The sequence below is a fragment of the Brachycentrus maculatus genome, unplaced genomic scaffold (genome assembly GCF_059751285.1).
Source record: "Brachycentrus maculatus isolate JH-2025_06_01 unplaced genomic scaffold, ASM5975128v1 h1tg000620l, whole genome shotgun sequence".
Taxonomy (NCBI): Eukaryota; Metazoa; Arthropoda; class Insecta; order Trichoptera; family Brachycentridae; genus Brachycentrus; species Brachycentrus maculatus.
This window is the reverse complement of record NW_028281358.1, coordinates 653,347-667,328: the sequence shown is the minus strand read 5'-3', so window position 1 is coordinate 667,328 and position 13,982 is coordinate 653,347. Positions and strand designations below refer to the sequence as shown.

The window sequence follows — 13,982 nt, the reverse complement described above, 5'->3', positions numbered from 1 at the left end:
TCAATTATTTTGATTCTTCATTGAAATCATTTTTTTGCACAGGAACATATGATGTTCTTTTTAAAATCATTAAGTTGGATCTACTGTACCTCATGTGACTGTCTTTGATAATAAATTATTTACTTAAAGTTGGATAAAAATGATAGTGAGATTTTTGAAATTGAAGGTTTTTATATGGGCGCACCGTCGTACCCAAAATACCTTATGCGACCCTTGGTGCCTTTTGAGTTTGACACCTCTGATCTAGCCAACTAAATCACCTCTTTTTGGCAACACTCTTTTTTAAACTGCATCAAATTATAATTTTATTGTTAAAAATAAAACATAGGACCAGAAAAATTATTTAATTGAATTAGTTTTTCTTGAATTTTCACACCCACATTTCTCTTATTATGCCGATTCTTATATTATTTTTTCGACCTTGTACTAAGCCTCATTTTTAGAAATGTGATATTTGAAATACAAAAATAGAAATAGGTACCTATCAGATTTTCAAGTGAGGTACCATAGCTCATATTGCTATGCACGTTTTCAATGCTCCGATTCATCAGGCGCCATGGCGTAGTTGGGTAGATGTTGGACCGCGAACTGGCATCACAGGTTCGATTCCCGCCAATTGTAAGGTGGTGAATTCATAAAGATTTATTTTTAATTGGTCCAGGTATTTGAGATGTATTTTTCACATTTTCCTTCTCCATCTTCTCTCTTACCTACGGACAAGTCTTTACAAATAGAGGTTTCTCAGGTTAACTGCCATTTTTTGTCTTAAAATAAATTTGGGCCTGAATAAATTACACTAATTTTAATTTAATGTATTTTATTACTAACTTAACGGGAAGTAAAAGCTACAAGTTACATAGATAATAAGTTATGTACTTAAAATTAGATACATAAGGTTGAACGGATGAAATAAGTACGCAGTTGTAGAAAAATATGAATGTTTATTCAATATGAATACATACAATCAAATTAGGTATAGTTTGGAAACAATTATTATGAAAATACATATGTTAATTAACTTCACAAATAAATAGTTGAAAAGAAATTATAATAAAAAATATACCATATTTGGAACCCATATCTGGAAAAACACCATTAAAAAATTGATCATCTTTGCGATTTCAAGCATTAAAAACAGGGTAAATGTATATTCCATTTAAATAAGTTTGAAATATTATCAATATTTATAGCCTTTACTTTGTGGTTAGTAATTTTAGCTTTTTAACTTTTTTATTTAAAAAAATGTTAGTACATATATAACCTCATATCGTTTGCATGCTGGTATACTGATTGTCCTGATGAAGAGACGGGTATGTCTCAAAACCGGTAGACATAAATCTCGGCGAGTGGTTATTTACAACATTACTAATATTTTTGTAAAAAAAAGTTAAAAAGTAAAACGTTTATATCATGTATACTCGTTTCCTCAAGAACAAGTTAACTTCTCGTAATAATAGAAATACAGTGGAACCTCTCATAACAAGCATAATTTGTTCCAGAATTTTACTCGTTAAGCGTTTTTTTGTTTGTTTTGACGGCACGGAAGTCCCGGCTCACAAGTGAATGTCCTGAATAAGGGACTTGCCCTTTCTCTGTAACACATGCGAAATGTCGCCATTAAGAAGTAACTTTTTCACATTTTTTTTACTCATTATGCGAATCACTTCTTATGAGAGGTTCCACTATACATAAACTTGATATATGATAACAGTTTAACTAACTTAAAGTTAACTACGTAAAAGTTTGGGATAATGCTGTTTTTCCACATACAGGTTCTATCAATCAATTATGTTATTACTAATATACAAAACAAAAGCGTATGAAATGAATTGTTACAAATAAAATGTATTATTTATTGAATATATCAAGGATGCTCAAACTTTCCAGTGGAACAACTAAACCATACATTAAATTAACCAGACTTACCATACTTAAAGTAAGTGACAAATTGAGCAGTACGAATAACATTCTGCACTCCTGGCAATAAGATATTATAGAAACTTGTTTTTTTCTTTATAATGGGGTAAATTTACACTGGTCAATAAAAAATAAAAATTAAAAAACATTACACGTTTAAATCTAAACCGTGACTATTTTTTCAATATCCGAGAAAAACGAAATCTATAGATAGAATTTGGCACTGTTTTTAAATTTGAAAAAGGAATTAGATGGTGAAAGTTTTGTTTGTTTAAAAACAATTAGTTCATATTAGTGCAAAAGCATTTTTATACTAGTTGTGACAGTGTGGAGTACAATTAATGGTAAAGTTGGAGAAAGACTTCAATTGTTTGGGTAACTGTTTACATCCTAATTTAAAAAAAAAAGGTAAGTGTTTTCTTAAACGTTCTTTGGAGTCCCAACTGCAGCCAATGGTGCATGGGGCACTGCATCACATTGACACGGCATAATCTCAAATGTTAATTATAATTATACAAGGTGATTAGTCCTGCGCTGCCGATTCTTAGATATAGGCATGCAGATAACTTAAGTGAAGGAGCTCAAGGTAAAGGACATTACCGGCATGTAGGAAAATTAAGGAGGAATAGTAGATAAAAAAGGGGAAAGCAGACAAGCTTAAAATGTCAAAAACGTAACAAAAAAGAGGAAAAATTCGATTGATTCATTTTAGATACAGGTATGTCATAAATTACAGTAAGGGCGCTGTGCACTACACAGAATTTTACCGTCCGGCACTGCAGTAAGCATATAAAACGGATGATTGGCTTGGATTGGCTTGTGCTAGATTGGTGTGATCGCGGTGCGCGTAAATTTCCTCATACGAAACTGTCGTAGTCGCTTTTATTTTTTTAAACTGGACTGCCGAACGGTAAAATTCCGTGTAGTGCACAAGCTGCCTACCGCCAATCACATGGCCTGTAAAAATAACAGTTGAACTTCATTTTACATGTTCAAATAGTAATGGTTTAGATTGAAGCGTGTGACGTGATAATACCATTGCTACATATGGCTGTTTCCCAAGTAACCATCCATACACTGAATCAGTTTTTAGCCTACAAATAATCACCAGTAAAAAAGAAGCTACAATTGTGAATATTGCAAAGGAGTATGTATATATATTAGTACAGTACAGGTCACGCACCGAGTAAAACCGGCAGAGATGTGACCACAAGTACATACAGTAATTCCTCCAGATGACAACTTAAATTTTTACATATGTATACTTAAATTTTAGTCTGCCTCCGTAGTATAATGGTCAGCATGCTCGGTTACCGTTCTGGAGGTCCCAGGTTCGATTCCCAGGGGGGAGTCAAATAAATATGAGTGATTTTTTCACTTTAATATTTATTCAATATTACCCCGGACTGGCACCTGAAGCGGAGGGCTGATGACCTTTCCTTCATGTGTTAACACAATCAAGATATACTGCGTTTATATGATGCAGTGCCCTATGCACCATCGGGTGCGGATAAGGGTTCGAAGAAGAATATTTAAATAAGTTCAAATTGACCGCGCTAGCAGCAAAGTTTCTTGAACATGGTTAAGTGATGAATATCTTTAGAATAGTGTTAAGAAGCGCCAGGCTGTTGGATTGAAAGGGTAAAAACAATCAAAATATTCAAAGGTGGACATTTTGACTTATGAGTTTGGGTTGAAACAGGAAATTGCAAATTACAAGTACGGTACAAAAGTTGAATTAGGTAGAAGTAGTAAACACCGGCTATGTGTTGAGGCGGTCCAATACTTTGCGATAAGATTCTTCTAAAGTCTTGTACTGTCCGGAGAGGCGTTGGATTCCTTCTTCCACCCCGGCCATGGACACTGCCGCCGCATACTCTTCGGGCTTCAACACTTTCTGCAGCTTTTTCATCTCATTTTTCTTTTTCTGCAAATATTAAAACGCGATGCTGTTGAAATGGTGGCCAAAATCATCGATGATATCACAATCCCTGGCTTAATACGCTCTGACAAAATTATCTTACGGCGTCAAGATGTTTAATTTATTTCTCAACATAGATAAATAAGTTTTTATCGGAGATATCGAGTCTGGACATTTACAGGGCCAACTTAATTATTTCGCTCACTCCTTTCAAGAACGTCATAAATCAAAAAACTTGATTTTTCAGGAGAACGTTTTTAAAGTTTATAAATATAATACAATGTATTAAAAATAAATATCAAGCCACTTATTGAACTTTTTACTTTGCAACACATCTTTTTAAGTAAAACCTGAAGGTTTTTTCTCCATTTGAAAAATATCAAGTATATTCAAAAAAATAATTAAACACTACCTTTTCTTCAAAATTTAAAAACAACACTTTCCGCCCTGTAGCGGGTAAATATTAAGTTAAAAATATGACTCTTTTGCTGGGATACAGTACATTTTCTGGGCATTCCGAAAACATGCACAGCTGAAAATTGATGATTTTTGATTTATGACGTTCTTGAAAGGAGCGAGCGATATGTGATTTCTTTTATATTTGAAGCAATGACTTTGTGATTTTCCATTTTATAACTTTGTTTTAAAATCACTGTAAATATTTTATTATAACTTAATTATGATGTATTGCCGGTTTCAAAGCCAACCGCTTGTATTTCAAGACTAAAAGGAGCGGTTAGCTTTGAAACCGGTAGACATCACAATTAAGTTATAATAAAATATTTATAGTGATTTTAAAACAAAGTTATATTTTAATTATTATATATATAATTTCATTTAATACAGAATGAAGAATTTTACAATGCTTTAGCGACTTAGTAAAATAGTACTTTATGTATGCTTCTACGTCATACCAGATCAAAGAGATAACATATTAATTTCATGAGCAAATACAATTCTAGATAAGGGTTTACCTATTGTATTAAAATGATAGGAGAGGATATGTATATTAAATTAATTGAGCTCTTATCAATGTATTATGCAAACAAAACTTCAGATAACTGCATTTTTGTTTATTAATTCCACGGTACAATATTAAAAATAACATAAAAACCTAAATCTAAACAGGATTTATATTATTTTAGATTTTTATCTATATATATATATATATATATATATATATATATATATATATATATATATATATATATATATATATATATATATATATATATATATATATTTAATTTTTTATTATGAGGTCAAGGGATCTTGCATCCCTTATGTCACTGAGACCATATAAGATCTATTGTAACCTCACTCTCAAGACCTACTAGTCATGTAGCTCACAACCTGTCTCGGTGGTAGGAGCTTCACCTTCTCGGAGTATAGTAGAGGTCCTCCGAGGATGTTACTTTGGTTGGGAGCTAGTGCGTCAGTTGTAGAGAATGTGGATGGGTGTTTGGTTATCCTCCATACTATAATACTCCACAAAATGAAAATAAAAAGGATAAGAAACAGTATGGAGACTAGGAGCAGGGAGCGCGATGAGGAAGAAGTGTGTACCTGGAAGGGAGCGTTGAGTCGGTTCTTGATGTGGAGGCGATAGTGCTGGTACTGCTCGGGGTTGGAAGTGTCGGTGTACTTGAGTCGGAGGATCTCGTACACTCGGCGCGCTTGTTTGCTGTTCACCTTGAATTTACTCTGCGCTTGACTCGCCATATCCTTGCTGAATCTATGCAAGCCAAAAAAAGAAATCAATATTAACCTTAAGCTACTGAGGTGAATTTAATTTCACGTAACCACCGACGTGGCCAGGCCGCAGAGGCCCGTATAAATGGCTGTCTCAAAATCTTTGTTTCCTGGCGCTACGGTTCTTCTATAGTTGGTTATAATTATTACCGATAGACCATTTTCTCCCGGACATCGTACTGGGTTCCATATTGTAAAAGGTTTCAAACTGAAGCAACAAAAAAAAGAAAACTAAATCAAAACTTTTTTACCCACGAAAATTTTCTAAATGAATGTACTTCCTGAAATTCCGTACGCAAACACGTGCACAGCCGTTGACAGCCTCAGTGTAACTAAACTCGAAGGTACTAGAAGGTACGAGTGTGTCGTGCGTGAGGGAAGAGAATAATTCAACATTTTTACTTTCTCGAGGCCTAAGCGGCCCCCACCTCAGCAGTTAAAGGTTAATTTGCTATATTTGTAAACACACGCACTAGAGACTTTGGCTCTGACAAACAGAAATGCAGAGAAGCTCAATTGCACACGGCGATCCTAGGAAAGATCCATAATCGGTCTAAGCCTGATGGATAAAATAAAAAATGAAGATACCAGGAAAAGAAGCAAAGTAGAGGATATCAAGGATCGCGAGGAAAAACTCAAATGGCAATGGGAAGGACATATTGCGAGACAGGACCCCAAGAATTTTACGATGGAGACCTTGGAAGAACAAAAGGGTGTCGGGAGACCCCAAAAGAGATGGTCCGAGGACATAGTCGCTGTGGGGGGTATAAACTTGGTGCAAGCAGCAACCGACCGGAGGAAATGGAAAGAAGGGGAAGATGCCTAAATCTAGCAGTGGAGGTCAGAGGGCTCATGAAGAAGAAGATACATGAAAACGTCTGAACCACACTAAAATATGGACTAATTAATGTAGGACTTAACCATTTCACATCCACTTATTAAATATGAATTATTTTATTAAATGATTAAATATCAAATATTTTAATTTTTCTGGGTAGTTTTTGCATCATTCTTTGATATTTTCGATTTCACACGGTGGGACCGGGTAATGGAGCAATAGGGGAGGCCGGAGGTCACTCACCCGTTGAAGATGTTGTTGCGGTGGAAGGCGGGAAGGTGCTGGCAGTTCTGCACGTCCACAAAGTCCCGGATGCGCTGGAAGTCCTCGGAGGGGTCCTCCACCGTGATGTCCACCACGCTGCTCTGCGGGATGTAGTGCGAGTACACGGCCTGGGAGAGAATGCGCATCATATTAGCATTATGTATTAAGGGTATATAAGGGTTATTACTGGGTATTAGGGATCCCCCAGGTTTCACATGAATTAATCTAAGCTGGTTTATATATATATAGACCTTCCAGGAATTTGAGTAGTGAGGTTGTCAATAATGGGTAGAATTGGTGAATGTTTCACGTGTGTAAAGTGACCACTAAAACCAGCCTATTACGGTCATCAGCCCCGTAAATACCCAGACTTCCATATTCTTCTTCATCTTTGATGAGATGTCAAAGAATAATTAAGGGGAATGTTAAAAAGGTAAAGTCATCAAATCCCCCAGTTGTTCCTATATAGCGCGGGCGTGTGAGAGTCTGCGGAGGAGCGAGCGGGAGTACCTGCAGGAGGTGCGCCCCGAGCCCCAGGCGCTGGAAGGGCGGCAGCACGAGCGCCTGGGAGATGCGCGGGCGCGTGTGGAAGGGGTACGCGTAGTAGCGGTACACGGTGCACATGCCGGCCACGGCTCTGCGCACCACCCCGTCGCTACCCGTGTAACGCTCGTACCTGTAACATCAACCTGCTCCTTAACATATGTAAAATAAATAATAATTTATCAAATTGTTTTGCATTCATCTAGAATTGACAAATAATTGCAAATAATAGGGAGGCTCATTAATATATTTGTATTTAATTTATTAATTTATATATACATTCATTCATTCAGTCTTATCAGCACCAGATGATGCATAGGGCACTGCATCATATAAATGCAGTGTTATCTTGATTGTTAACACATGAAGGTAAGGTTATCAGCCCTACGCTTCAGGCACCAGTCCAGGATAATATTGAATAAATATTAGAGTGAAAAAATCAATTATATTTATTTGAGACCCCCCTGGGAATCGAACCCGAGACCTCCGGAACAGTAGCCGAGCGTACTGACCATTACACTACGGAGGCGGGCCAGTTGGACTACTTGGAGAATTAGATCCGTGTATTTTTGTTTCGTTGACATACTGGAGAAATTACTTATTTTAGATGGCCCTGTAAGAAGGTTCTCACAGCATTCATAATATGTATACAATGCGATAAAAGCGTTTTAAGTTACTTTGGATTTTTTGCAACTTCATATCAGTACGGGGGTAATGATTGCTCTATTTTTTTGTTAATACATGGATTTGGATCATCAAAAAACAATCATCATAAAATTTTAAAGGACAAAAATAAAGCTACGACAAAAACAACACAAAAAATGGTATGGACTTCATTCGGTGATTGTTTAAATCTAAAAAATGCCCGTTCGATGACTTACAAAATAAAGAAGGTCCACTGGTCATCGTCAACGTCGATGAAGGATGCGGCATCCACGTACCACAACAGGAAGGTCTGCATGCGAGTGTGGAAGGCCAGGAAACCGGGAGTGCTGGTCTCGCAATAGTACACCTCGAACTTTCTCTCCGGAACGCCATCTGCGATGCATCGTTTGTTATGAGGCCATTCCTTAAAGGTGGAGACTGACCGGAGCATTTCGTCGTAACATCGCTCGCGGCGAGCATCACCGAGCATCCGAAACTACGGATGGAGCGCTCGGCTCGGTGTACTGACTGCCGGAACGCTCGCATCGTAACGTGTTACATTACGACGAAATGCTCCGGTCAGTCTCCGCCCTTAAGACATTCCGCACCTTAAGAGTCACGCAAATTAGACAAACCATTGTCCTCTTTGACATAGTGAAATGTTATAGAGGACGTTTTTAAAATAATACAATGAACACTTTCCGAGCCGATGGTTTTCTTGTTTTAATGTTTCGGCCTTCTGCGGAATGATTGGAAATGTAACCGCTAACCGAATGGACATTTCCTGTTGTTGGATATTTCGGTCTATAAAATATTATTACCATTTTTTAGGGAGAAAGAGTGGACCAGGGTGCCGTAGGGTACGAAGGAGTCGTCCTTGGCCAGGCTCTTGATGAAGTCCTCGGAGTTGGTCATGAAGTTGGGGGCGAGGACCTCCGACAGCTTCCCGGCGATGTCATCCGGCTTCACGCCGTCAAACTGAGCCGGGTCCACCTGCACAGCGCGGAATGGGACAACATAAATGCAGGAAAAGAAAGTTCCATGGCCGTTTACCCGATGAGATTTCTTAAAAAAGGATTTTATTTTTTTATTTAAAAAAAGAGAAATATTAGGGTTTTTTATTGTTTGCAAAAATACTTCGATTGCATACTATTTCTGTGAGGCTAAGCAGCTCATTATTAGAAATAGGTATCGAATTGCGGTAGAGTGGGCTCGAACCGAGAAACTCTGACTCAAGAGTCCGCGACACTAATCACGGGACCACAACCCGACACAAATGTAACTCATTCCAAAGAATTTTATTATTTTCAATAAAGATTGCTTTTATTACTTAAATATTATTAGTTTTGAAAATCACACGCCGAGTTAACTTTTTTATACTTTTTCTATATTCTCCTTCTAATCTTATTTACAAGTAAAAATATCATGTTTTATATTTGCAGATTAATACAGTTGAACTTCCATACAACAATCTTCTCCCTATAATTCATATTTTCATTGACTTTTAAGGATATTCGATATATTATTTATATTATATTAATTTAAGGTAAAAAAGTAATTATTGTAAAGCCTTACTCGCAGAAAGTTTTGTACATTTATTAAGTATGTTCAATTCATATAATTTAAAAATAAAGTAAGAAATCAGTAGGAACATTAATGACATTATGTTGGCAAATGTCTTGGGCACCGCTTGTGACAATAATACACGTCGTGGTGCCGGCAATATTACGATTTTGTACCTTCTCAGTGTAGGTTATTCCCAAGTAGGTCTGTAGCGAGGCTGCGGTGTAGTAAAGGCGGATACGCAAGTCCATGTACCCAAATATGTTTTCGCTGTCCCCGAATACTTGGTGACACATCTCTGGACCGAACGACGTACTGTCATCTTCCAATTCCTCCGGAGAACGGACTGCGATACGAAAATAACGATAATTACTCGGATGAAACAGCCGCCGATTGAGGAAATGATCATAACTGAACAAAACTATGAATAACGTCCCACCTACCTAATTTAAATTCTAGGACGGTGTTTGCATCGACGACCAAATGGGAAAGGGTATCCATCCTGAAATACAAAATACATAAAGTATTTCATTTCATTTTAACACAATTTATGAACATTGGGAGAAAAAGGAAACCATAAAATTGCCGCCAAAATATTCAACGTTTGTTAATGTCAATTTGGCTTAAAAAAAGTAAATGTAAGATAATATTTACATGTTTGAAGACATGATCAGTGCGTTTTTAGTGTTATTATAGCGCAATTATTAAATATAAGGCATACAATTGATAAAAATCATAGCTTTATTAACGATTAAACGTGAACTTTACAACAAAAAATCAAAGACAATAAATCGGTAAGATGAAAAAATGTAGAAGTAAAAATTGACAGTGCTCTCAGAGTTGCCATATTAATAAATTGTGCGCTTCCAAATCTTTGGGTACACTTTGTTCACATATTCATTTCAACTTCTAATGGAGAGGACTGACCAGATTCATGTCGTCGTAACGTAACATGTTACGATGCGAGTATTCGTGTACTTAGTACAGCGAGCCGAGCTCGTTCCGAGTTCTTCATCCGATGTCGATGATCGCCACGAATGTTAGAGTGGTGACTGACCGGAGCCATTTCGTCGTAACGTAACACGTTGCGATGTAAGCATTCGTAGTAAGTACAGTGAGCCAAGTGCTCCATCTATAGTTTCGGATGCTCGCTGATGCTCACCGCGAGCGAAGTTACGACGTTACGTTACGACGAAATGTTCCGGTCAGTCACCACCCTTTCGTTACGACGAAATGCTCCGATCAGTCCCCATCGTTAGGGTTAAAGGTACCTACCTACTAGGCTATATAGTCTGTGGTTATTTGGGGATATTATAATTGTCTGTGATAATATTAGTACATAATCTTTGGTCATATCGTTGCTATATCCATATATCTTTGCTTTTGTGCGCTAGCACATGAGCTGTCATTTTTTGATTTCGTCCAACGAGCGTTAGAAAAAAAACAACTGGCAAATTCGTTATACGACTTCTTTTTTCTCTCGACATAAAACATTTCAATTTATAAATAAAAATGAGTTTTTCATTTGGAACTCCTAAAACTACTGAAAATCCTACTCCGACTTTTGGAACCATTCAGCCTGCTGCAGGTATTTTTCAAGTGTTGTAATTTGTAGTGTTCTACTTAATGTATTTTACAATTAAATGGTTGTTTCGAAGTTAAGAGTAAATACACGTAAGGCAATCAATACATTTAGTGATCGTTAGAATTCCAAACGATATTCACATAAGTTGGGTTACGTACGTTGTTATTGTATCACACGAAGCAATGTTCTAATCACAATATTTTTCCTGCGTTCGCTTTAACTCTCCCTTCCCGTTGTTGTGTACCTTGTACACATTGCTTGTAATAACCATAAGATCTCTATAAATATAATAAATACAAGACTAAGATTTTAGGTATTACTCCATAACATATTTACGCATTGATTTCAAAAATAATATTAATAATAATCAGAATTCATCGGGTACATCGGAGGTATTTTGTGAATATCGGAAACGAAATTCGCGTATAAAAAGCGCGTGAAGAGTGCGCGACACTATTCGCATCTCACTCTTGCATACTTGCACTGGGCAAGCTCTCGCTTGAGCTTTGAGCTTCTCTCAGAGCTCAAAGCTCAATGTTCTCAGTCTTTCTCCGACAAGGGGTTAGCGCCTCTAGCCACAGCGTCAGTGGCTCTTGTGAAATAATTTTTGAAAATATTATATTTATTAATTTTAATATTTATGTTTTCAGATAAGGGGCCGGGTTTTTCATTTGGTTTTCCTTCGGCCTTTCCGTCTGCTCAGCCCGCGACTTCACCGTCGGGTTTTTCTGATATTTCAAAAACGACTGCTAATGCCGAGGCACCCATGAGCTCTTTTGGGTTTCCGACTGCCGCACCCAACACCGCCGCCGCAGCCAAGTCTCCCTTCAGTGGGGGCCTCTCATTCGGAGCCCCGACCACGTCCGGGTTTAGCTTCACATCTCCTCAGCCCAATCAGTCACCCTTCGGCGTGACATCTCCGACCGCTCAACCCATCGCTCAACCGGCCGCTCAACCGACCGCTGCCCCAAACACGGCATCTCCGGGAATGAATTTTGGACAAGCTGCATCTACTCCGAGTCCATTTTCTTTTGGGACAAAGCCGGCAACTACCACCGCTCCCGCGCCTATTAACTGGGGAGGTGGTTCTGGAGGGTTATCGTTCGGACAGAATGCGGCGACACTCCCATCCACTACTCAGCAACCGACTTTTGGCGCTCCGGTCACAACTTCGGCACCCGCTCCTAGTTTTGGGTTTGGATCAGCACCTCCCGCATTCGGTCAGTCATCAGCTGTGTCATCTCTACCTTCCCTAACGCCAAATTTAAGCTTCGGTCAGACTCCGACCAGCTCGACCCCTATTTCTTTTGGTCAACCCGCTGTTTCTACAAGTGCGCCGGCTACTTTGGCTTTTGGACTTCCCGCTGCCTCGTCGACAGCGTCTGCTTTGAATTTTGGATCCACTGCGACTACTACGGGACTATCCTTCGGTCAAACGGCTGTTTCTTCTGCCGCCCCGGCTAAAGGATTCTCTCTCGGAGGAGTCCAGCAGCCGACTACGACTTCTAATATAGGGCTTAGTTTGGCTGCCCCCGCTCAACCGGCAGTAACAACAGTTCAACCTTCGAGTGCACCCGCACCTTCCTCTACGGCTATCGGTTTTGGCACTAAGTCATTCGCCGGTTTTTCTACACCCAGTACTGTTCCCGCTCCTGTGACTTTAACCACTACTACTACGGCACCGAGTACTACCGGTTTTTCTGGTTTTCAAATGCCGACCCCTTCGCAGCCGGCCGCTCAAACTAAACCTCCAGCCGGCGGGATCCCTTCTTTGGCACCTTCTCTGGCATCCACGATGGCCAGCAGTCAGCCGACAGTTACCGCGGCTGGAGTTCTGGCGGCGCCGACCGCCACCTCTACCGCTCCCATCAGTACCGCTGCGGCCAGCTCCCTGCCCACCCTTACCGGATTCCAACTGCCGGTTAGCGCCACCACCACTGCGGCTACACTCGCCACGAGCACTACAACCAGCTCGGCGACAGCTCCGTCGGCGATACAGTCTATGAACTTTGCCCAAATGGAAGAAAGTATCAACAAGTGGAGCCTGGAATTGGAAGATTCAGAAAAAGTTTTTATTAATCAAGCTACGCAGGTCAACGCTTGGGACAAACTGCTTATTGCAAATGGCGACAAGATTGTCGAATTAAATGAAATGCTTCAAAATGCCCGCGCGGAACAACAGAGCTTAGATCACGAAATGGACTTTATTATTGGACAACAGAGAGAATTAGAAGAATTATTGATTCCGCTCGAAAAGGAATTAGGAAATGTTACAATCACGGACCCCGATAGAGAACAGACTTATCAACTGGCAGATAGTGTCGATACTCAGTTAAAACAGATGTCGGAAGATTTAAAAGAAATAATTGAACATCTCAACGAATCCCATCGAAGTGATGATACTAACGATCCAATTGTTCAGATTGGAAAAATCCTCAATGCGCACATGTCTTCCATGCAGTGGATAGATTCCTCTACTGCGCAGATTTCAAGCAAATTGGAACAGCTCTCTGCAATGCATAACATTGTAAGAAGAGATAACGAGAGATCTTTTTATCTCACATATAATTAACAACTTTAGCTACACAAATATTGTTATTATTTCTTTCCATTGTCATTTTTACTGTTAATTTTATTTTTTATAAATAAATTTAATTAAAAAAAGCCTAGGTGTGTGAATTAATTATTCGGGATTGCATGTTTTTATAAATCTAACTTTCATTAACTGTCAGAACGAATGTAAATAAACTACTTCATTTAAAAAGTAACTGATACATAATATTTAGAAAATATAAAAAATGCCCACACCTAATAATTTATTTTTGTTTTATTTTTTTCCCTGTCCCATTAAATAACAACTACACAAAGAATAATTACTGGTAGTATCATCAATATAACTTTTTATAATCACACCTTAATTTTCATTCTGCAACCCCTCACTTTATAATTTAGGA

General features: G+C 38.5%; 2 protein-coding genes across 2 annotated transcripts; one reads left to right on the top strand and one right to left on the bottom strand.

Annotated features, from left to right (window-relative positions):
- Window positions 1-926: 926 nt before the first annotated feature.
- On the bottom strand, window positions 927-10,231 carry Hat1 (histone acetyltransferase 1). The gene is made up of 9 exons (XM_088273932.1): window positions 10,098-10,231; window positions 9,887-9,945; window positions 9,620-9,789; window positions 8,702-8,873; window positions 8,117-8,273; window positions 7,203-7,368; window positions 6,672-6,820; window positions 5,405-5,573; window positions 927-3,844 (listed from the first exon to the last, which is right to left on the bottom strand). The coding sequence occupies exons 1-9, from the start codon at window positions 10,109-10,111 to the stop codon at window positions 3,680-3,682; spliced, it is 1,221 nt and encodes a 406-aa protein (XP_088130058.1). The 5' UTR covers window positions 10,112-10,231; the 3' UTR covers window positions 927-3,679.
- A 582-nt stretch (window positions 10,232-10,813) lies between these two features.
- Nup62 (nucleoporin 62) lies at window positions 10,814-13,695 on the top strand. The gene is made up of 2 exons (XM_088273925.1): window positions 10,814-11,031; window positions 11,679-13,695. Exons 1-2 carry the CDS (start codon window positions 10,956-10,958, stop codon window positions 13,598-13,600), a joined length of 1,998 nt encoding a protein of 665 aa, XP_088130051.1. The 5' UTR covers window positions 10,814-10,955; the 3' UTR covers window positions 13,601-13,695.
- The last annotated feature ends 287 nt before the right edge of the window (window positions 13,696-13,982 follow it).

Coding starts and splice junctions, on each gene's coding strand:
- Nup62 (XM_088273925.1), top strand. CDS start 10,956: ATGAGTTTTTCATTTGGAACTCCTAAAACTACTGAAAATCCTACTCCG. Junction 11,032..11,678: donor AACCATTCAGCCTGCTGCAG/GTATTTTTCAAG, acceptor TTATGTTTTCAG/ATAAGGGGCCGGGTTTTTCA.
- Hat1 (XM_088273932.1), bottom strand. Junction 7,369..8,116: donor CAGTGGACCTTCTTTATTTT/GTAAGTCATCGA, acceptor TTGATGTTACAG/GTACGAGCGTTACACGGGTA. Junction 6,821..7,202: donor TCGGGGCGCACCTCCTGCAG/GTACTCCCGCTC, acceptor ATTCTCTCCCAG/GCCGTGTACTCGCACTACAT.